The 23,485-nt window shown below is 38.4% G+C and overlaps 1 protein-coding gene across 4 annotated transcripts in view; it reads left to right on the forward strand.

Moving 5' to 3' along the window:
• The first annotated feature begins 1,749 nt into the window (after nucleotides 1-1,749).
• Nucleotides 1,750-23,485, forward strand: part of RPRD1A (regulation of nuclear pre-mRNA domain containing 1A) — a 42,238-nt gene continuing 20,502 nt past the window's right edge. The window contains exons 1-7 of one of the 4 annotated variants that reach the window (XM_079300410.1): nucleotides 1,754-2,083; nucleotides 11,297-11,426; nucleotides 12,128-12,234; nucleotides 12,317-12,411; nucleotides 13,318-13,444; nucleotides 13,543-13,718; nucleotides 16,581-16,644. In XM_079300410.1, coding sequence (XP_079156536.1) covers nucleotides 1,933-2,083; nucleotides 11,297-11,426; nucleotides 12,128-12,234; nucleotides 12,317-12,411; nucleotides 13,318-13,444; nucleotides 13,543-13,718; nucleotides 16,581-16,637 — 843 coding nt within the window. In that variant the 5' untranslated portion in view covers nucleotides 1,754-1,932 and the 3' untranslated portion in view covers nucleotides 16,638-16,644. The other 3 variants (XM_079300411.1, XM_079300409.1, XM_079300412.1) reach the window with 3 other exon arrangements.

The raw sequence follows: 23,485 nt of genomic DNA on the forward strand, positions 1-23,485 counted from the left end.
GGGATGACCCTGCTTGAGCAGGGAGGTTGGACCAGATGACCCACTGGGGTCCTTCAGCCTGACCCATTCTGTGAATCTTTAAAATACTAAAAAAATATTTTTGTTCATAACTAGTGTTCTGCTCATTGGTGAGGACAAACTGGGTGTGTAAAAGGTTACAGGAATGCTCCGTTTTAAGGATAGATAGTTAGCCATTGTCAGGATGTCCTAAGAGTAAGCCATACGCATATTTTTCTAATTAATACACATGTAATTTTATAGAAAAATTAAAAATACAGACAACTGCAATCATATTTATTAACTACAAGAATAAAATTCGGGATAGGCCTGTAGGAGCCAAGTAGGACTGCTATCTGAAATTGCCAGTTCATAAGGTTTAAAGTCAGAAATTATGTCAAATGTTTTTAAGCAGGACAGCAGGAAAGTCTAGAAAAGCTCATGTCAAGATTAGGAATACTACTCATGTTAAGTACCACAGAATACCTTCCCTGTTCAGGAAATCCTTGAAAAATGACTGAAGATGATACAATAGAAAATCTAGGAAAGAACGTCAGGGTGAGCAGACAATAATTTTTATTCACTATTTCCAAACTAGCAAAAGTAGCAAGAATGTGATAAAGCTTTAAGGCAACAAGTTTGAAACAACAAAGAAGAAGCATTTTTTCACATAATCTTGTCAATGAACAGTAGAATTCTGTCACATGACACTGTTAATGCCAGAAATCAAAAATAAAAGAGACAGCTTTTAGACCCACCAGCAAATATGATATACCATACACCCAGTTTCAAATAAGTGCCTGGGGAGCAATTATCCCCAGCACTGGAGAGCAGCCCTGTGGAGGAGGACCTGGGAGTCTTGGTGGGTGACAAGCTGACAATGAGCCAGCAGTGCCCTGGTGGCCAGGAGGGCCAGTGGGATCCTGGGGTGCTTTGGGCAGAGTGTGGCCAGCAGGTGGAGGGAGGTGATCCTGGCCCTCTGCTCAGCCCTAGTGAGGCCACATCTGGGGTGCTGTGTCCAGCTCTGGGCTCCTCAGCACAAGGAAGACCAGGAGGAGCTGGAGAGGGTCCAGTGGAGGCCACAAAGATGATTTGGAGTCTGGAGAATCTTTCCTACAAGGAGAGACTGAGGAAGCTGGGAGTGTTTAGTCTGGACAAGAGAAGACATAGAGGGGATCTCATCAATACATACAAATATCTCAAAAGCAGGTGCCAAGAGGATGGTGTCAAACTCTTTTCGGTGGCACCTAAAGACAGGACAAGGAGCAATGACCATAAACTAAAACACAGAATGCTCCACCCCAACCTGAGGAAGAGCTGCTTTACGTGGAGGGTGGCAGAGCACTGAAAAGGCTGCCCTGGGAGATTGTAGAGTCTCCCTTTCTGGAGACATTCCAAACCCACATGGACACATTCCTGTCCAACCTTTCAGGTCCTCTGCCTCGGCAGGGGGCTGGACTGGAAGATCTCCAGAGGTTCCTTCCAACCATAATGATTCTGTGATTCTTAACCTGGCTGACAGAAACTGTTAGGCCTGGGTTGCCTTGTGAGGGGGCCTCTTCCTAGCATTTGCGTTTTTGCGTTATTTCCCAGGGCACGATGCTGATGGACTGACCCCATCCCGGGGGGATCCTTGCCGGATCGCATCCCCGAGGGACTCCATCCTCGCGGGATCCCGATCCCGAGGGGTCCCGCCCCAGCGCCCGCCCCGCGGCTCGCGCCCGGCGGAAGTGAGGGCAGGCGGGGGAGGGGGCGGGGCGCGCGGCTCCCCACGGGTCTCGGCCGCCGCCATTTTGTTGGCGCCGGGCGCTGCCGCCGGGACGGGAAGGGCTGGGAATCGCTCCTCGGCTCCTCCCTCGTCGGGGCCGAGAGGCGGGGACTGAGCGCGGCTCGGCCGGGACGGGACGGAGCGGCGGGGCCCAACGCGGCGCAGCGATGTCGGCATTCTCGGAGGCGGCGCTGGAGCGGAAGCTGTCGGAGCTGAGCAACTCGCAGCAGAGCGTGCAGACCCTGAGCCTGTGGCTCATCCACCACCGCAAGCACTCGGCGCTCATCGTCAGCGTGTGGGAGCGGGAGCTGCGCAAAGGTGAGCCCGGGCGGGCAGGGCCCTCCGGAGCGCCCCGGGGAGGCGGCGGCGGCGGGGCTGCTCGGGCTGCGGAGCCCGGGGAGCGGGGAGAGAGAGGGAGCAAGGCCTGGGCGCCCGGGGAGAGCCGGACTGTTGGGGCCAGCGTTAAACGTCGGCTCTCCGTGATTCGGTGACCACGGGCCGGCAGGTGCTTCTTCTCCCTCTTTTTTATTTCCACTCCGCTCGGTCCTCTCTTTTCCTTCCCATTCTCCCTTCTCTGCGCCATGAGATGCCTCTGAGGAGGCTGCCCCTTGTGTTTTATCTCCCTTTTTTAAGGAGAAAGGAAAGTGGGAAACCGGAAGTAATCCGGTGAGCTAGGGGTTTAGGGCTTTTTGTCCTTAATGTTAATTACTGCTCTCTCAAGACGAAGCCTTTCTGGGTATTATTTTTCATCGTCTTTAGTATGGTTAGCTGTAATACTATTTGAATTCCTTGTTCACTCAGGTTTTCTTGTCAGAAACTGTTCTTGAAGGGCAGATGAGGATGGGAATACACTGAGGGAAGAGCAGTGTAATGTGTCCAGAGTGGTTTTTACTTCCGGGTTTTGCCAAATGGTTAATACCAATGTTAACATAATTAAACCGTGAGTTTGTTCAGCTGGGTTCAGCGTGCAGACTTAAATGCTAATATGACTTTCCATTTAACAGGAACGAACTTGCAGCTGTAGGTAGTGGTTCAGGGAGTGAAAGGGAGAAATGGCATATGAAGGTTTATTTTGCCTGACTGGATAATAACTTGATCTTAAGTTGCTTCATTTAAGAAAAAGAAAACTCACTTGCTAGAACTCTGCTCTGGTCTATGAAATGATGCTGTTTTCCAGCAGCTTCCTTTGGAACCTCACTAATATGTAGATCTTTAATGGGAAAAATAGAAAACTCAGTCTTTCAGACTGAGATGAAAAACAGCACTATGCCATTACAGGACTTAGGAAAGAGGAAGGAGCCAATGAGTTTAGTGTCATATGACTACTATGGTTATGTTTAAAATACTCTTTTTCAGGGATTTATTATCTTTTGAACTTTCAGGTATGATTTTAATTCTGTTTTGCATTGACTGAGGAAAGACTGACTTGGTGGCATATTCCGTCCTAGAAAGTAAACACATTTTCACTCTGTGTTACTTGCAGGCTTGGTTTTTTTGTTCCAGGAGCAAATTAATGGATCTCCCACCTGTGTCTCAAACATTTCACATTTCTAGGCCTTCTAATCAAACATTCAACATCAAACAATCAGCACGAATGTAAGGGGTTTTGAATTATACCAGGCAGGTATCACAAACTAATTGAAATAGGCACAGTGTTTTGGTTGTTCATCTTAATTAACGTGTGCCATACTAGTTAATAGTAATTTGTGATATTAATAGTCATTCCTTAACTTTAATTTTCCTGTTATGCTGATTGACTAACTGGAAAAATGAAATCTTTGAAACCTGGGCTACGCGTCCAAAAGTGGCATTGAGAGGCAAAGATAGCAACCTTCTTTTGGGCTTTTGGTGAGAATAGCTGCCATAATTGGATTTGTTTTGTTTGTTTTCCTGCTTTTGCTGCTTCAAAGTAAGATTTTGCTGTGTAAGATTTTGCATGTGAAACTCTGCCCATGCTAGGAGTAGTTTAGTTGCTTTCAAGGTCTTGACCCTTCTGGGATTTTAGATCCATGTGAAGTATTTAATACTGGAAAATAGGAAGCTTCATTTAAAGTTTCCAGAGTTAATATACACAGGATGTATTTAAATTTTCTATCTCTTATAATATCCGAGCTTCATAGTTGTTAGCTTGCATTTACCTGATGCTAATTTCTGGCTAATTGCTGCACAGGTTTGTAAGATGGTGCCTAATCCCCAGAGGTGGAAGCAATGATCTAAGCAGACAGCATGAGAAAGATTAGAGAAAAACAACTGTTCTGTGCTGAAGTGAGTGCCTAAAGCACGACACAGTAGGATATTGGCAATGGGGCCATAACTAGAGAAAATTAAGGCTCCTGATTTGCCTGTCATCCAAGCCATAGAAACAGGATATCTCTCCTACCTGAGAGGAAAATTACCTCTATTTGGGAAATAGGGATATCAAAATTACGATATTGTTAGCTGCCACTGCTAGCCAGTAGTGTTCTGGAACTGAAAATTGAACCTTCCCTTTCTAGAATTTATTTTCTTTCATTGTATCCCCATTTTTATTGTCACCTGCGTCTCCAGACCTTGTTTCCAGGCTACTGCCTTTGAGAAACATTGTATAACTAGTTGGGTTGAACACAGTACAATTATACTATATTTTTTCTGGGCGCTTTCAGTTTTGGTAAAGGATCACTTGCGTCAGATAAGCTTGAATGAGCCTTTCTGAACATGTCTCTATTCATAAAGCTCTTTCTTTTCTAAATGATTGGTTCTGATTCTTTTATTTTTGAATCTGCATATAATTTACACAGCATAAAATGTTAGTGCCTTTCTGTTTATTTGAATTAGTTGGCAGTAGTCTGGTCCCATATTCTGATGTCCCTACACATCATCAGTTAAGTGCACCTTCATGTACAGGTTTTCTTGAAAAGTGTGTACTGAGGAAAATGGTCCTGCTTCAGCTAGATTTCAGAGGTGTGAAATGTAACTCTCAAAGTTACATAGTAATTACTCAGTAGTCATAAGCTTATTCAGTATTTATGTAGTTAAGTAGTGCTAATTAATTAACTTGTGATAACCACAGTCATTTTAAAAAGGCAACTGCTCGGCCCATTTAAAACTATGTAATTTTGTGTATACATAAAGGGAATGACTTACAGGATTTCTTTTTAAACTGAGTAGTGGCATAATAGGTAAAAATTTGTTGTGTAAGCCTGAAGTCATTGAATGGCTACTGGCAAACCCCTTAGGAAGGAATAAATTTGAATAGACTCTTCTGAGATGGAGTCTGTCGAGAATGTTTTTGTTTGTTTTGTTTTTTTTTTTTTTGTTTGGTTTGGTTTTTTGGGGGGTTTTTTTGGGTTTTTTTTTTTTTTTTTTTTTTTTTTGCAAGCCAGGTATGTTCTTCTGCATGCATCTCTTGGTCTCTGGTTTCAAAATGCTCTGCACCTGTAAAGGTTTGCTACTTGTTTGTTCATTTTTGTAAATGAAAAATTTTAGTTCTGTGAGTCGAGGCATCTGCCTTCAAGGATGAACAGTAACTGCTTGTTCAGTAAGCTGAATGTTCAATTTGCTGTACTTGGTTAAAATGTGTTCTTTTTAAAAGGAAAAAAAAACCACCAAAATTGCTGAAAGTTTGTCATATGGAACTTGTTATTTTGAGTTCCAGTTAGTTGTCCATAATATTTTCCTGTCATCTCATTTTCTGTTGGCTTTTCCAGGTCCAGCTCTGTCACTTATGAAGCATTTGTTTCTTAGTGATATTTTAGTAATCTCAGAATATTCTGAGTTGGAAGGGACCCACCAGGATCATCATGTCCAAGTCTTGTCTCTGCACGGGACACTGTTGTGTTGTATCTTTAAACCTAATTTCAGATTCAAGTATCTGCCTCTTCAGAGCCCAACAATGATAAGTCAGTAAGAGAAACTGATGGTGATAATTCCCCATCCTCCTTAATCACTTGACCTCTTGTTTAGGCTGTCATCTGTCATCCCACCTGTGTCACACCGATCATTGTCTCCTCTGCACGGCTTATCTAGGTCAGTAGAGCCGCTGTATATTGCCTTTTCAGCAGCCACAGTTGTGTGGGTACATCTAGGCTGCTACAGGGAGATGTATTATTAGTGCTTGACTCTGCCAGTTGACCCATTGTTCCAGTTTATTATGCTTTTTTTGTTTTGTTTTTTTGGTGTTGAAGTCATTCAGTGTTACAAGAAGCTACTTTTTTTGCTTATTTATTGTTTGTCTACAGCTTCTGCTACTGGGACATATGCTGTTGCTTGGGTCCTCATTCAGTATAGCTGTTGGCATTCATGCAATATGTTTTTCTGAAGCTACTGGCTGTTGTGGCAGCTGCTGAAATTTGGAAGGTAGAAGATTTTAATAATTAAATTGAGAAGGCCTAGCAACACTTAAAGCAGATTTGAAAGTTGTACTACATCTGAATTACTCTAATACTTAGCTGCTTTGGAGCACAACTATAGCCAAAAGTGGTTGCAATATATTGCCTTGCAGATGGGAAGTGGAAACAAGTTCCTGGTTTAAAGCAATTATTTTCTCTACCATATAGTGTAGTTTTTTCTGGTGGTTGTAAGATTATTGTACTTAGTGTTGGTATAGTGTCATTGGCCAGCGTGAGAGAATAAATAATTTCGGTTTATTTTATTTAAGAGAAGCAAATCTATGGCTTTTGGATTTCACTGATTATGCCCACGTCTCCACACCGAAAGGTTTGGAGAGCAGCAAAGAAGCAAAACTTCGAGTGAATGGATGTTGTTGAATCTAGTTAGGGAAACTTACTTGCTGTTCTACGATTTACAAAATGATCTGCAGTTAAGAGCAGCAGAGTGGCAGTATTAGAGCATTTCATTTAAAACAGTTACATTTGGGTCGTGTATTCCAAACATGCGTGTCACCTGTACCTGCCTTGTCTTTCAGTGTTCTGGTTCTTAATACTTAAGTGTAGGGTCTTTTTCCTATCTTGAAACTGTTGTTGCTGGCGATTCTTACCCATTGGCATTTAACCTGCGAGGTGAGGCACTGAAAGAAGTTGGTTTGTTTCATATGTTCAAGTAATTCAGGATGCGCTTAGTGCAGTGGGAAGCTTCTGCAGAGTAATTATGTTGGAATGGTTTCCTTGGTCTGTGACCAGCTTTCTGGCATTCCCGAGGTAATTTGATGCTGATGGCCTTATTCCCAGCAGTGGCTGTGTGCTGTTTCCTTTGTTACTAGTCTCCAAACTCAGTCAAAATACTTGGACCCTCAAACTGTGAACACATTCAGTGGGCAATGCCATTTCTCTCTTTCAAAAGAAAACACAGCAATTATCAAACCTTGGTAAAACTCACCAGGTGGCTGTGCAAGGTTGAACACTTAGTTTAACCTTTTCTTAGTAGAAAGTTAATGGATTTAAAGGTTAAGTACTTATTGTACAGCATGCCTTCTATGGATTATGTTATCTTTGAAGTGTCTTTTCTGATGGCAGCCTCTCAAGTGGCTTTTTAGAGTCATATTACCAAGGATGCCCTGCTTAATCAGCTTGCATAAAAACCCAGGTTAGCTCTCTGCAGTGTGACAGATCCATGATCTTGCACTCAAGTTTCAGTGCTGCTTGACTTAACAATGTTGGGTCTTGTAATAAAAAGCTTGTCAGGTATTTACAGAGATGTCATGAGCTCCTCTTGCAAAGGTGTGAAGAAAGTATCCTAGAGATTTTGGGAGAAGTGGTGGCACTCATAAACTCTCCTGCATGTGTATAGATGAAAGTAATTAAAAAATAATTTAGCCAAGTCCATACTAGAGAGAACTTTAGTATGCTAGTAAAAAGTTTAGGGCTGATAGCTGTTGTGGGATTTTAACATAATTACACTTACTGTCTTAAACCCTTTTGTTAGGTGGCATTTTCTTTCAAGGTGAGTTGATGCAGCAGAGCTGGCCTGTGGAAGGTCACAGCCTGATGTAATATTTTCAGATGGTTCAGTCAGTCTGTACACTTGTAGTGAGATATAAGTGAAATCTCTTATGCTTCTTGTTTTTTAGTAGTTTCTCCCAGTATATCTAAGGCAGCACTCTTGGCTCAGTGTAAAACAGCATGAAATTAATGGGCATGTTTCTAGCAGTCTTCATGGGGGCTCAATTTCAAATGCAGGAGGTAAACCTGGAGAAGATAAATACAGGTGGTTATGCTGACTTTGATTGTCAGGGCTAACCTCGGTGAAAATGACTGGTTTATTGCATTTGAGGGTAAGATACTGGTTTCTTCTTTCACCACTAAAGTGGTGGCTTGTTAAAGTTGTCTAAGTCTTATGGATTAAAGCATATAATGTCAGGGCATCCATGCTGAGCTGTTAGGGAACCATGTATACCCAGGAAGGGTTATCAGGAATGTATTCCTGAGAAGGATGGATTGCCAAAAACTAAGTCTTGATCATGTTGTCTCCACTGTAGATATCTCAGTAGGCTAATTGTGAAATATCTTTATTATCTCAAGAATATTCTTTGGCATTTAAACATGTCAAATACATTTTTGGGACAGACAGTTTCATTTGCAAGGTGCCAATCCCACATAGTCTCACTGTAGATGCTTTAAAAGTAATATGGCTCTTACACCAACCAGCACTGTTGGCATGTTAAAATACTTCATTATTCCAGTGCTGCTTTGGTGGCTAAATGGTGAATCTAGCTGCAATAAGCAGGGTAGTTACATGAACACTGCACAGAGCTTCTGAAAAGATGACTCGGTCCAACACAGATGATTTCTTGGCAGTTTTGTGTTTGCAGACAGTGCTTTTGGTATACTAGAGATGCTGTGGGTTGACTACTTCTAACACTGCACATTTTGGCAGTGTGTGCCTTTCTGATCCCTCTTCAGCCTAGGTTCTTACAGGTCTTTTCCCTTCATTTTCTTCTGACAGTAAGAATGCTTTTGCTATTAGCCTTGGATATGTTTAAGACCTTCAAAAACTGTCTTTTTAATGCATTTTGATGTTCTGAGGTTTATCAATGCCCAGGGCTGAAAAATTAGTGTCACTGCTACTGAAGAGAAATGCTTTAAACATAGGTCTTTCTCCAGAACAGCTCTATTTGGTCCCGAGTTTAATTTGTGTTTCAGACATCACTAGGTAATTTATAGTCATGCTAACAATAGAATGTTTTCGGCTCAGGTGTCAGCCTCAGTTGCCAGAGGTTACATTGCACTTCAGTCTCATATGTAAGGCAGAGTGCCTGTAGACCAGTGCCTAAGTCTTGACGATTGGTGAAGTGAAAGGGAGCACTTCTCAGGGCTGGGCATAATTTTTATCTTTGGAATTTTGTGCAACACATTCTTACAGCAAGAAGAATTAAATTTTACTTCACAGTTTTCCTTGTGAATAGTAAGGGTAGAATGTCAGTTGAATTTTCAATCAAAGGCACAGATAGCTTAATGGTGGGTTTAGGATTTTTGTTCATTCTGCAGAGATTTGTTTATGTTGAATTGTAGTAGGAAGCTGAAAAGGTAATACTCAGGGAAATAAGCCTGAAAGTGACTTTCTGGGATTTAGGATGCTTTTACCAAATATGATACATCAATCTTTTATTGTAGTAAATAGATAAAGTCTAGGCTTTGTGAGAGTCAGCATTACCTGACTTCATGTCACTGTGTATCCATCTCATGTCTCTGCCAGCCCAGTTGTTTTGGCTGTTTATTGGAAAGATAGAAGTTGAGATCTCTCATAAATGGGCTACATCACTAAGGATTAAAACATGAAGGTTTTTTTTCTGGTGAAATGGATGGACAAGGGCCTATCCTGTGTGCAGTTCCAGAGGCTATAGGATGGGGAACAGCCTGCTTCATTAGATTTTGAGTCCTAATTCTGGGCTTATTTAAGGTCTGAGAGAGGGGGTAGGGCCATCTTTGGTAAACACTAGTTGCATTTTGATTATGCCTGTGAGATGACGTGTGGTTTCTGACATTCTCTCTTTGAATAATTCAAAATTTGCTAGGTGTCAGAACTCTGATTTACATGAAACATGGGTAGATGTGTTTTATCATCAGTCAGGTTTTAATGTAGATACTGAGCAGCACAAATTTATAAAGCCTACATTATAGATTAGCCAGATTTTGACCGAAATAGATTAATTTCCTGGGTGCTTGCATGTAGTGATTTCAGTGTTTGGAGCAGACTCTTAATAGAGTCCACTTTGTATCCAGCACTTCCAAGCTGATTTTTTCTTTGTTTCCTACTCTTTAGTTTGCCTTGATTGTAAGAGAAATACATTTTTCTGTTTAACAGAGGTTTTTTTTCCCCAGTCAATCCAGAACTCCTTACTGGTTAGATATATCTGGTCCAGAGACTGGAAAAAAATCAGTACTTCAAAAAGAAATCCTTTGGAGGAGTCTTTCTGTAGTGCAAAATTTATTCTCAAATCATTTCCTTAGAGTGAAAGCATAGTAACATTGACTTTTCTCATTATATGGGAGGGTGGTAGTTCTGCATTTTTTAGAGGAAGGAGTGGAAAGTAACAAAAACAAATTCTATTTGCTTGTGCAAATTATAAGAAATCCTGAATTGTTGTTACCACAGTGCCGCTTTCCTTGAGAGGGCAGAAAAAACTTGTATTTCAAGAGAAACCTCTTTTTAAAATCAGTGTGTACATATTGAGATTATGTGGTGGTAATGGAATTCTGGTGTTAACCAAGGGTAGAAATGTTACAATAAGAGTTTCAGCTCCAAGAAGCTTGCAGACTAATGAAGTGTAAGTGCAAATACCCAAGTAGGAACACTTAGAAAACATGGAATATATTTTGAGAAGCAACTCATAAATTGGAAGTTTGTAGTCTACATTAAGAGAGGTAGGATAAGATGTTTAAGGTGCTTGGAGAAGAGATACACCAGAGGAACTTGAAAATGGTTTTTGAAAAAGTTTTTTTTTGTGCTATTACAGCTGCTGGCACATGAGTGTTTGAACAATTTGGAGGCAAGATAGGGGAGTATCCCAGTGATACGGGGACACTGACTAGGGATTGACTGTTCATTTTGCTTAAATGGGAGAATGCGGTGTGGTTATGTAAGACTGAGTGAAATTCAGACTGAAAAGGAGGAGGTTCTTCACATAAATGATTGTGGATCTGTAAAATGCCTTGTCAGAAGGCTTCATAGTGTAAGAAATTTAAGCAGGCTTAAAAGACAGCTGAAGTATTTGGAAGAAATCCACAAAGGCCACCAAACAAGAATCAGGCTCAGGAAAACACCTGGAACTAGTTTGGGAGTGAAGAACACTTTGGAATATCTGGGGATTTTTTCTGTTTGTTTTTTGAGATAGCACTAAATGGAAGTTGTGTCATACTATGAAGGAAGAAGAACTTGAACAGAGAGAGCAGAAGGGAGAGAACTCAATGGGTGACTGAAGTCTGTTCACATGAAAATACTGAAAATGTGAAATGTTGTAAGCAGTAATGAAAATGGGAAAAACATACTTGATTTCAGGGTGTGGAGGGGTGAGTGTTTGTATTCAGTATGAACCTGGATATGTAGGTATTAGTTGAAGGAAATAAAATTTCTAATTTTTATTTTTCTTTCTATTAGCAAAACCAAATAGGAAGCTGACATTCTTGTACTTGGCCAATGATGTCATACAGAACAGCAAAAGGAAAGGACCAGAATTTACAAAAGACTTTGCTCCAGTAATAGTGGAGGCTTTTAAGCATGTTTCAAGGTACAGTAAACTTGTATGTATATCCTAAACTTGTATACACATCCTTCATACTTCATTTGAGGGGCATTCAGAGAAGTTATCAGTTGATGCCTTCTGACCCAGCTAGTCTTCATGTATTGTTTCTGTACTCAAAATCTTGTTAGTTTAATTTATTCAGTATTCTTTTGATCTTGGATAGTCTTACTACTGTTGGATGAAGTTTGGTAGTAAATTTGTCAGTATTCAGTCGCATTTTGCCTAGGAAGGCTGTTAGCTATTCCTGAAACTAAGACCTGTTTACTGTCTGTGCTTATGTGCTACAACAGTTTGATAATTTTCATTACTGGGTGTTGCATGATTTGTTTTTCCCCAGCAGCCTCTAATCTCATTGCATGACGAAGCTAGAATCTTGAATAGGATTATTTTTGCAATGATACATAGCTGTCGAAGCAACATAAACCTATTTGTAGTGTTTGCAGATTTATGGGTTAAAAAAAAAAACAACAGAGTTGGATGCTGGCCCTACTTTTTTATCTGCTTGCTAGGACACCTTGAACTCCTCTTTGCTTTCTTTAAAATGTGAATTTGTTGTTTTCTGAGATTATTTGACTTCTGATGCTTGGATATTGCTAAAATCTGTGAATGTCTTTCTGTGCAAACTAATTATATAGCAGTGCTATACTTCTACCTAGTGCTGATACTTGCTTTTTTTCTTGTAACAGTGAGTCTGATGAGAGTTGTAAGAAACACCTTGGCCGAGTACTGTCTATTTGGGAAGAAAGGTCTGTTTATGAAAATGATGTATTAGAACAACTTAGGCAAGCTTTGTGTAAGTATTTTGTGAGTGTATGAAGGTTCAGTCTCCTGTTTGAAATAGTATTTCCCTGACTGCTGTGTTTCTTTCCATTTAGATGGAGACAGAAAGGTGAGGAAGCGCACATATGAGCAGATCAAAGTTGATGAAAATAACTGTTCACCTCGAAGTTCTCCCACTGATCCTCCTCAGGTAAAAATATGTTTCTAAAATTCTCTGTTTACATGTGGTTTCATATAGAATTTTTCAGTTACTCTTTTTTTTTTTTTTTTAATTGTTTCTGTTTGGCAGGGAGGTACTGTTTCTGGGCAATGGTGGCTACATGAAACTTTTCATAATTTTTCAGAGGGGTATGCTGTGACTTTATGTATTTGACACTAAACTTTAACTCTATGTCCAGCTTTGTTCTTGTCAGGATTTCAGCAGTATTTTCTCCAATGTATTGAGTTGTCATTCAGTTTCCAGGGTAGTAATGAATAACACATGTTAAGGATTTGAGTAAGATTGTTAGGGATGTATCAATAAAATATGTCCCAAAGTTTCAGTCATGATGGCTGTGAAAAATTCTTGTCTATCTTGCACTGTTACAGCTTTTCTAATTATTGTGGGGTTTTGTTGCCTTATTGTCCTATCTCAAAAGGATTTTTGTTATAGCAAAGAATGACTGTCCTCAAGTCATCACAGTTTAGTATGTTTCTCTGTAGCAGATACCTGGATTCTGTGTACATCAGCCCTATTTTCAGAAGAAGTGCACTGGTAGTCTTTTGCAATAGTGAAGCAAAACAATAAGAAAAGTAATTTTAAAAAATGTACAATAAAATGAAAGGTACCGTAAAATAATCACTACTGTCAAGGAGAAAAGATTTATAAGTATTCCTATACTAAGAATTTTAAAAGCTCTTCTAGAAAGGTAACTTTTAAAACTAGAAATACAATATTATGCTGAGAATTAAAGGTTTGGTTTTGATTTGTTTTGACTCTAAAGGTGATGCTGTTAAAATCACCCTCAAATCAATCAACTACAAACTTGTTGTAAAATACTTTTGTTCTAGGATCTGTTTATTTAAACTAGCTCTCAATCTTGCATGCTTTTTTCAGACCACAGATCTCATTAGAGCATTACAAGAACTAGAAAACGCTGCCTCTGGGGATGCAGCAGTTCACCAGAGAATAGCTTCCTTGCCTCTAGAGGTCCAGGATGTGTCCTTGTTAGACAGAATAACAGGTGAGGGTTGGGGGCCTGGTAACCAAAACGCTCTTCCAAGAATGTAATGGTACATGATGAAATCACGCTTTACTTGTTTTTCTCTGCTTGCTTTATAGATAAGGAGTCTGGAGAGCAACTTTCCAAAATGGTAGATGATGCATGTATGTTGCTGGCGGATTACAATGGCAGGTTGGCAGCTGAAATAGATGATAGAAAACAGCTAACTCGAATGTTATCAGACTTTCTCCGATGTCAAAAAGAGTTCCTTGCAGAGAAAGAACATAAGCTGGAAGTGCGTAATGTTTTGTTTTAGTCCCTTCACTAAAGCTTGTTCTTGCAAATGTTTTTAGTTAGCCTAAACAACTTCTCTCTCCAAAGATAAATATTTTATTGCCACTGTTATGTCTTTGCTGCCAGCACATTATTAACACATTGTTTGATTCTAGTGTTCTAAGTGTACTAAACCTGCTCTTCCTGCTTTTTTAGCTATTCACTCTTGGTTATACCTACAGACTTAGTTTTAGTGGTGCAGACAGAAAGTATTATCCCTGGTGTTAAAAACTGAATTCTTCATAGAGTTGTTTTCTTTTCATGCTCTTTTCGTTCATTGTTGTAAGTCTTAGTTATGTATTTGCTAAAGGATAAGGATTTAATTCTAGGTTTCAGCACAACTTTTTAACCTGACTCAAGCGTCTGTTAAACTCAGTAAAATGTAGTTGTAGCTTCTACAGCCTCTAACACAGCTGGTTAACAGCCCTAGCACCAGCAGGACCAGACAGATCATAACAAAAGAGGGATGCAGGGTGAGCAGCTGATTATTAGCAAATGATCCCTTAAGTTATTCTGTTCTTTGCTGTTACCAGTCATCTGTTTTCCTTTCCTACCATGTACTGTTGTACAAGCCTCCTGTTGAACATTCCAAATATTTAGAATATGTCCATAATTTCATGTCAATTGCTTCCCAGTGCTAACTTGGGTGTTACAGTAATGGAATTGAAGCTACATCATTTTCCAAGGGGAGATATCTGAACAGTCATGGCTCTCTGTAACTGCAACATATGCATATATGGTCCCAAAATTAATTACTCTTCAGGTTTCATCACATACGCCTATCAAGAACATTTTCTTTCCCTAGTGTTTTTTTTTACCTTTCTATAACTTCATAATTTGGATTCAGATTTTGTTATGCTTTTGTTCTGGAAAATGCTGTTCGTAATGTATTTGAAGTCATCGATCAGATCAGTTGTATCATTCCTGGCCTACTCTTATTTCCTGACTTACTTCCTTTCCTCTGTGCCTCACAGAAAAGCAATTGATGAAGGTTCTTCCTGTCAACCTTACTGTGTTTACCCTGTGGGATGAGTATCAACCAGCTTCATATAAGATAGATGGTATGCACAGTAGTGCTGGTTTCAGTAGCAACTGATCCATCTGCGTAATGGAACCTGGAAGATTAAAGAACAGGAAGCCTCAAACTTTTCATCACATGCCCTGCCTTCCCTCTGCCTGTGTAATGGGTTTGAAGAACAAGTTCCCGCAGTTTCAGTGAAGGGTTGGTTGTCTAGAGGCACTGACTTGTTTATGTAGCTCAGTACCGGCAGTTGTACCCTGTTAGTTATAGTAGACTACCGGGATAGTGAGTTAGTCAAAAGACAGTGACTTAGTTCTTCAGACAGATTTACACTTCTGTAAAATAGGAGCACTTAGTTTAAATGAAATTAAAAATGGTAGTGTGGCTGTGAACAGACTCCACCCTTGTTGCTTGATTTCAACAAGTATAAGCTAGTGTGATTTCCAAATATTAATAGATTAGAGAATTCATAATTCTGAGAGACAGCAATTGCATTTTATTGGACTGTTATAGTTCTTCACATGGTTTCTTAGCTGAACTATTTAGACTGCTAAAGAATTTAACTCTAGTATAGCACAGTTCCATTTTTGAACTGGTTTGAGGTATTTCTTTGAAAAATTATGAGACAGTATTCACTGTGTGTGGCAGTCTGTTTTAAAAAGGTGAAGTCCTAGGGTGTTGAAGTACACTGTAAAAATGTTTTTAGGCTGATTAGTATGGCATAAATATGATTTCCTAATACAGAACTAAGAGCCAGGATGGCATCAACTCAGTTACTGATAAAGGCCTATGAGCCAAGAGATTTTGAAAAACAAGAACCTTAACATGAAGTTTCTGAGCTAGTGTGACTTAGTGCTCACTTCCAGTAGTGCTTTTTAGCTTGGGAAGTAGAGGCTGATAAACATTCTGAAGCTTTGAGATGTAAGATTAGGATGTCTTAGTAATATAATATTGTCTGTAGGTTTTGCTGAATTAGCACCTGTAGGAGTTATTTTGATGATTAAGAAATGGACATAAAGCAAGGACTCTCTTTTTTTTACAGATTTGGGGAAATTCCATGGCTTAAATTGAAGCTTGCTTCTTGGCTTCTCATTTGAAATGGCACTGGGAGAGGGCCTGTCACCTAACTCTTTGAGAGTGTATTTCCCTGAACTGTCTGTCCCTAGGTTTTGCTGTTCAAGTTTCATCTCTGGTGAAATTAATTTGTTCCAGATAAACTTGTTTCATGTGTTAGACTTCTGGCTATTGACACTTTCTGGAGTATAATGTGGTCTCTAAGTTGTAACAGAAAGTCTTTATTTCTTCCTGAATTACTATCACCAATCTGTGAGTATAGTGCTAAGATCCTACCTTACCAAACAGGTATAGTAAGGAACAAGTGGGTGTATTCTTAGCTGAGTCTAGAAATGTTACTTGATGTTAATCTGGTTTAACAATTTTGAATTGGAATTCCCAAAGAATTGTCAGTAGCGTTCAGCTTTAGATAGAAGCTTTAGACCTAAATTTGCAGATCTTTTATCTCGAAAGATCATTTACAGGTAAGTAATTTGGAGTAACCATGAGTAATTTTTTAAGAATGAGAGTCTCTCTAATAGTGATTTCTGAAACAGAAGTGCATGATTCCCATCAAAAGCAATGTAATGTATGTGCTAAATCTTGACAGGAAATTTTGATAACAGGTAAATAATGTCATATCTGAATCAAAAGCTAACTGTAGTGCTTGGTAGGTGACTTTCCTAAGTATGTTTGGGGTAAGTAGTGTCATCTTTAACTCTTAAATTGTTTTCTTTAACGTCTGTCTAGCTTCTGTTGCAGGTGGTGGACATGGACCTATCTTCTAATGATGTCACCATTCATTAGTACACACATCCTGCTAAAAATAAATTTAAGAATCAAAATCTTGTATTGTCTGTTGTTTTTGAAAACTTGAAGAGGAGGAATACTGTAACTACTGATCACAAACCTCTGCTATTTTCATCTATATTCTCACAAGCATTACAGAATTCATGCCTGGGATGGAGAAGTATTTATCCAGTGTCATTTCTTTTTCTTGAAGACGAAAATTTTCACATGGTTGTTCCTAAAACTCACATCCTTTCAGTGAAATAATTCAAAATTCCCAATGCATAAGTTTGGGGGTTGCTTGCATTGAAGCTGCCATTTCCAAAAGGAGAAAACTGTGAAAAGACTTTTTCAGCCTTTTGCTTTTGAACTTACACTATTAGGTTTACGTGATCAGAAATGAGAAGTGATGACTGTAGGACTTTTCCTTCACAAGCACAATGAAAAAAACTATTAGATAGCAGAGAGGATGTACTTTATAATTGCACTTAAGCCCCTTCAGAACCCCACCTCAAATTTAGGATCATGCTAAGGAGTCTTTTCCCTTCACTTTTGGTAGTTTTAAAGTAGTATAAATATTTAAGGATCAGTGTCCTTTGGCTCCAGCTAAGATTTCTAGCTAGGTAGAATTGTCTATTAGAGAAAATGGAAATTTTTGCAGAAATATTTTCTGGGGAACGCTTTTTTTTCTGAAGCCTTTGGGGACTAATACTGTTCCTGTTTTCTGCTACTTCAATTGACTTTTCCCCTCTTTCCTTCCATATTGTCTCCCTTTTATCTCCCTGCCCAGGCCCTAGGTTTTGAGCAAAAATGTCGATTGGTCTCTTGGTGTCACTGAAGGATGAGATTTTTATATTATACATGAACGTTGGGTATACATAATTGAGACCCAGATGGCTCATGTCCTTTTAGTAATTGTCCTGTTATTCTGGAATTAATATGACCTTAAAAGTGACATAAACAAGAGAAGTACTTGGCTTACTGTTCTTTCATGTTTGTATCCTTTTGTCTCTCCCTCCCACAGACTGCTGGATTGTAGAGTGATTAGTCTATTACTAAATTTCAAATAAAGGATTTGATAGTTGGCAATCTTACATGACTTGTGAACAGGTGTGAGTAGGGGATCACAAAGACACTATCTTACCTTCATTTTGACCTTATGGAAAGATGTAATATTGCTACACTTAGCATATAGTGGATATACAGTTTATTGCGCACTCTATCCGTTTTCCACTTTAAATTTGGGAGTAACTTGTCACCAGATTAAAAATTTTATGCGGGAAGTTCTGCTTTGGGAAGCCTCCTCTGATTTAGCATTGCATTTAATTAAGACTCTTAATGGTGCTACCTTGCATTTCTGATTTTCTGCAGCTCTGTAGGCAATATTCATATTCTTATGCTCACATATCTGGTTTTAATTGTGGTTTCTTAGTGTGTTGAGATAATATATGTTCAATGCACATTTATGTCATGATTGAGCTTTTATGGCTCTAAAGCTTGACTTGTCTTTGACTTGTCTTCTCAAAGGTTTTAATTTTGTCTTAGAATTTTACAGATATAGAATGCAGTTAGTCAGCCTTGACTTTAGCTCTGGATTTAAAAGATTTTTTTTTTCCAGCTCAGTTCACACTTAATGGCTTAAATGTAGACAAAAATATTAAGCAAACAATTTAGGGCAAGCAGTGGTATAACTCTTAAGTTTTATTTTGCAGTACTGAACTGGGTTCGTACTATTGTCTACTGCTGCCCTTCACCTTCATATTGTCATGGGTTGCTTTCCTTGCTGGTTTGTTGTTTTTTTGTTTTTTTTTTTTTTGTTTGGTAGGGGGTTTTTTGGGGTTTTTTTGGTTGGTTTTTTTGTTTGTTTGTTTGTTTGTTTTTGTTTTTTTTGTTTATTCTTCCTTACTATGTTAGTATGTCAGCTTCTTTTCTCAGTGACAGAGTACTTAGAGTAATGTATTCCATTATGCTTCGTATTTTTAAAGTCCACTTCAGATAATTGGGATTCATTTCTTCATAACCTTGCAGCTAAGCAAAATTACTTAAATTATTTACCTAAAGTATTTTACTGAGCATTGGTTGAAGATTGATTTGTAGGGTGAGCCCGACATTGCCATTTGTTACAGGGTGGAATTTGCAGGTGAAGGTGATCTACAACTCAATAAATGTGGCAGCAGCACAGTAACTCAAGTTATTCTGGACTTGGAGCTGAGCAGCTAATAACACAGTGATTACAGAACTGGTAACTGGAAGATATCAGGAAGGGGTCAGTAAGGTTCACCCAAACCCACAGGCTGTTTTGAGTATTTAAGATCTTTTGATACATGCTTGGTAATACAAGTAGCGGTACCTAATAGTGGTACAAACAGACCATATTGATTTCTTGACATGATAAACCACTGTATTCATTTTTGTTCAAGGCTGCAGCATCAAAAGTTGAAGCTTTGTCAGTGCTTCCAGTTCAGGGAATGTATGACTTCTACTGAAAGAAATTGTTTGAGTCAAGGCACATAATCTTGGGCTGAGCAGAACATGACTATGGATCTCTTTTATAAGAAAGAGGGGAGAGCTTTTGCCAAAATGACTTCCTTTCTCTAGTGCCCCAGTTCCAAGTACCTTGCACTGTTTCTCAGGGAAATGTATGTAGCTCTTCACCATCAGGAGGGACACGTAGGGTAAAGATCACTAATGGGTGTGTTCTTTATGTTCTAGTTCTCCCCATTCTGCCATGTATTAGGTGAAATGTGATTCAGGAACAGACCTATGCTATGCTTAGATACTTGTGAAGATTGTTGAAATCCCTTGCTTATAGGTTGGCCATTTGAATGGCCGTTTGAGAGGCATTGTGTAGTGTAAATGCTTTACTAGAGTTACACAGTTCAAGTCTTTCAGTTGAATACCAGCATTTGGGTTGTGTTTCATAAAAACCATAACGAAATTTCAGTAAGATCAGTAGTTTGGATTATCGACCCAAAGGTGACGGGAGAATTAAGTGATCGCTGAAATTGTAATTTCTCCTTAAGGTAAGAAGTTAAGGTGAGGAGATATTTTAAATAAGACAGAGGTTGCATCACTTATCTGCAGTGGAAGTAGGCTTGCTAAGTGATTTTACATGTTGCTGACCTATCTTTTGGACGTGATTTCTTTGTTTCCATAAGCATTTTTTTCAGTGACAGAAGATAAGCTTGTAGAGTTTTGTAGAAGTAACTTGTAAGACTGGAGTGGAGTACAGCAGCCCTTATATCAAACATAACAAAGCAAAATCAAATGGTCAGTGCATTTTGTTCCCCTGTGTTGTACCCATTCTGTGAAAATAATGCTTATTTGATTTGTTTTCATAACAGACTTACAACCTCTTTGTACTTGAGCAATAAATGTACCTCTTTCATATAATGACTTACTGGCTGCAGCCTCAGATACCATAGTATACCGTTACTTAGTTTGTACCTGAAAGAAGATTAAACTTTGCAGCTCAGTGCTGTCATTCAGAGCATCAGAAACACTTGAAGGCTTCCACCTTTTCAATTGATTTACCAGATATTTGAATATAAGTACTGGCTTTTCTAACAGATTGAACAGGTTATAGGTTGTATTTTGCTCATTCTTGTAAAATAAAAATAACCTTTTGCTTCAGTTCATCACATTTTAAAGCATGGTTTGTCATTTAAAATACTCTGGTTTTAAAAAAAGATAATAAAAAGGTTACAACTGTTACAATTTTTTACCCATTTCACCTTTATTATTTGTGAAGGGTGCGGTTTTTTAGCTTTCACTCTGTAACTTGCCCATTAGTTTTTATTGAAAGGGAGAAAAAGGTATATATGTATAAGATACTTAAATATCTTTAAGGTACATTTTGAATTCCTCATTATAAAAATACTGAGATAAGATACTGAGAGACTTGCCTAGGTAGGACTTGGTGTTTGTGAGACTTCTAGCCAGAATGTTCTTGGCTATTGCCAGCCAAAAGCTTCATACTGTTAACCAAAATGAATAGATCTATTTGTGTCATCCTTAGAAGGACAAGTTTTCAGGTGTGTAAAATCTTGTACAAACATCTGAGATGATGGGAAATTGTAAAGGGAGTAATCAGTGCACTAACTAATGTTCTTTGAAGGATAGCTATAGATTAGCAAATGACTTCTCTGTAGTGCATTCTGCAGTAGGTATTTCCTCTGCTTTGATCAGGTGTTTGCTGGAATGAAAAGAAAACCTGGATATAAGAAATAGATGTAAGAAATACTGAAACTGTAGTGCCTATTTACATCAGTAGTGGTAGTGAGGTTTTTCAAGTTCAAACTATCTTTTCTGCAAGTGTTAATTTCCAACAGTGATACTGTTTTTTAGTGGGGTTTGTTTAGTTTTTTCTTTTGCTTTTGTTTTGTTTTTTGTTGTGTTGCTGGATGTACTAAATTTAAAGATTTTTTTTTTTAATCTATGTTTTGAATACTAAGTCAGCAGAACTGCAAACCCTGCTTCTATCTCTCACAATTAGAAGCTTTTGGATTTATTTGTTGAAGTAGTTATTAAGTCTAGGAACGTAACACCAGACTAAATAGTAGGTAGTTATTCTAGGCGGATAAAGCACTGGTCTTTCTATGTAGGAGTTACTAGGGACAATTCATAATTAGTTTCAAAAACCCCTTAATTTATGGATGGAAAGGAAAGGGAGTGTGTTGGAAAGATTTGCACCACAATTTGAGATGGAAAAGCTGAATCAAAATATGTTGCTTTAGCTAATGTCTTCTGGTAGTTTAATTTAATAGGAAAATAAGCCCATGTGAATTTGAAGATAATTGCAGTTGACTAAAAAGCTGTGCTCCTTAGAGTTCTCTGTAAATAGTATCCGCATGTTGTTAAGCTGATACTTAAAAGTTGCTTTATAACTTTTAAAGTTGTAAAATATTTTTTTACTTTTTTCTGCTAGCACTAAGATCTAGAAACCTTATTATAAATAAGGGTTTGGGGTTTTTTTTGTCTAAGGGGCTCCATATGAAATTAAAAGGAAGCACCATGCACAAATTAAACTTTGCTATGACCTATAACAGTGATTACATTCTTTTGCTGCATTTTTGATAATGATTTGCCTAGTTGATTGGAAGGGCTGATGAGAACTGCTTGTAGAAACCTCTAACAGAAGAAGGAAATGACTAGAACATCTGCCTGCTTTTCCTCTCAGCCTTGCTGAAACAATTCAAAACATGTTACTCTGCTGCAGACTTCTGATATTTTCACTCAAAACCACTCCAGTTATATAGAAGAAATTTGTGTAAAATCTGATGCAGAACGCAGTGGCACTTAATGCTGTTGTGAACAGAGTTGATAATACCTTTTGGAGAATTTGAATGGACACAGCAAGGAAACAGTCTTCAGGTGGACAGCAGGTAGCTGTGAGATAGCATTCAAAGAAAATATGTATCCAGTTACTGTAGATCTTGGGCGGAGTGTTCATATTTACCCCCGTTCTCACATCTACATAGGAAAATAATTCATCATCTTATGTAGTGGTCTAAGGTAGCAAATATTGTCAGAGCCTGTTAATGAAATAATGTGTGACCTTTTATGTTGTATTTAATGTCAGCGTAGGGGAAAGTAAAAAATATTAACTTATGTGAAACTATTAGTAAGTATGGGTGCCATCTTTATGAAAAAAAACCTTTTTGCATTTAAAAGCAGCATTTTTAGGAGTGAAATATTCCCTGTTTTGAATTGACATTTTTTAGTGTGTAAGAACAGTGCACTTTTCCATATGTGGGTTTTTTTTATTTATTTGTTTGCTTGTTTGTTTTTGTTTTGTTTTCTCTGTTTGTTTGGTTTGTTTATTTGGTTTTGGTTTATTTGTGGGGTTTTTGGGGCGGGGGGGGGTTCGTTGGTTTTTGTTGCTGTTTTGGTTTTGGTGTTTTTTTGTTTGTTTGTTTTTTTGTTTTGGTTGGTTGGTTTTTTTTTTTTGTTGTTTTTTTTTTTTTTTTTCTTTTCTTTGTTTGTTTTTTTATTAATTTAATTTTTCTTTAAGTCCAGTGCTTTAATTGACATTTGTCTACTACTAAGCCCATCAGTTATGGTAAAATACCACTCAAAATAAGAAGAATATTCAAGAATATGAATCTTTCATGACAGATCAGAATAATTTTTAGTTTTAATAATTTTGTCAAAATTGAGCTCCTGAATTAAAATAAAGGAGATAGTGGTTGAACTGCTTTAGTCAGGAACCAAAGCTATTCTGTTTTCCTAGTTTAAATTCATTACGATCTTCTGTAATGGTGCTACTAAACTACTCACAGGGTTTATTGTGATGGTTGTAGGCAACATCCATCTCCAGCTAAGGCTAAATGTAGAAAGCAGATATTCAGTAGGACTCCCAGTGAAACCAAATTTTACAAATCAAAACCAAACCACCACAGTTACACAGGTACACTAATGTCTTCATATAGTAAACCTGGGATTTTGCTTCAAATTATCCACACTTTTAAATGAGCTAATCCTCATTCCTAAAAAGCTTAGAGAATAGTAGTCCACTTCATGGTGTAGTAGGTCAAGGGCCTCAGCTGAGAAAAGATGCAAACTGTTAGGTAACATAATTCTTAGCTGGACTGTGCTGAAAAATCCCATTCTTAAAAATTCTCTTTCTGTTAAAGTTCATTGATGAAATACAGAACTTTGGATAATGTTTCCTTTCAGCTAGTAGCAGCTGGAGTTTATGTAATACTGGCCTGATTCTGGAAGTTAATCTCCAAGATTAATGGTAGTTTTTTTTTTTCCCTAGAGAATCCAGTCTGGAAGGCTTGCCTCCCTAGTGAAACACATGATGAGGTGTGAATCAAAAGAGAAAAGGGGAATGGGAGGAGAACTCCAGGACTTTGACACAG

The sequence above is a fragment of the Erithacus rubecula genome, assembly GCF_903797595.1.
Source record: "Erithacus rubecula genome assembly, chromosome: 3".
NCBI lineage: Eukaryota > Metazoa > Chordata > Aves > Passeriformes > Muscicapidae > Erithacus > Erithacus rubecula.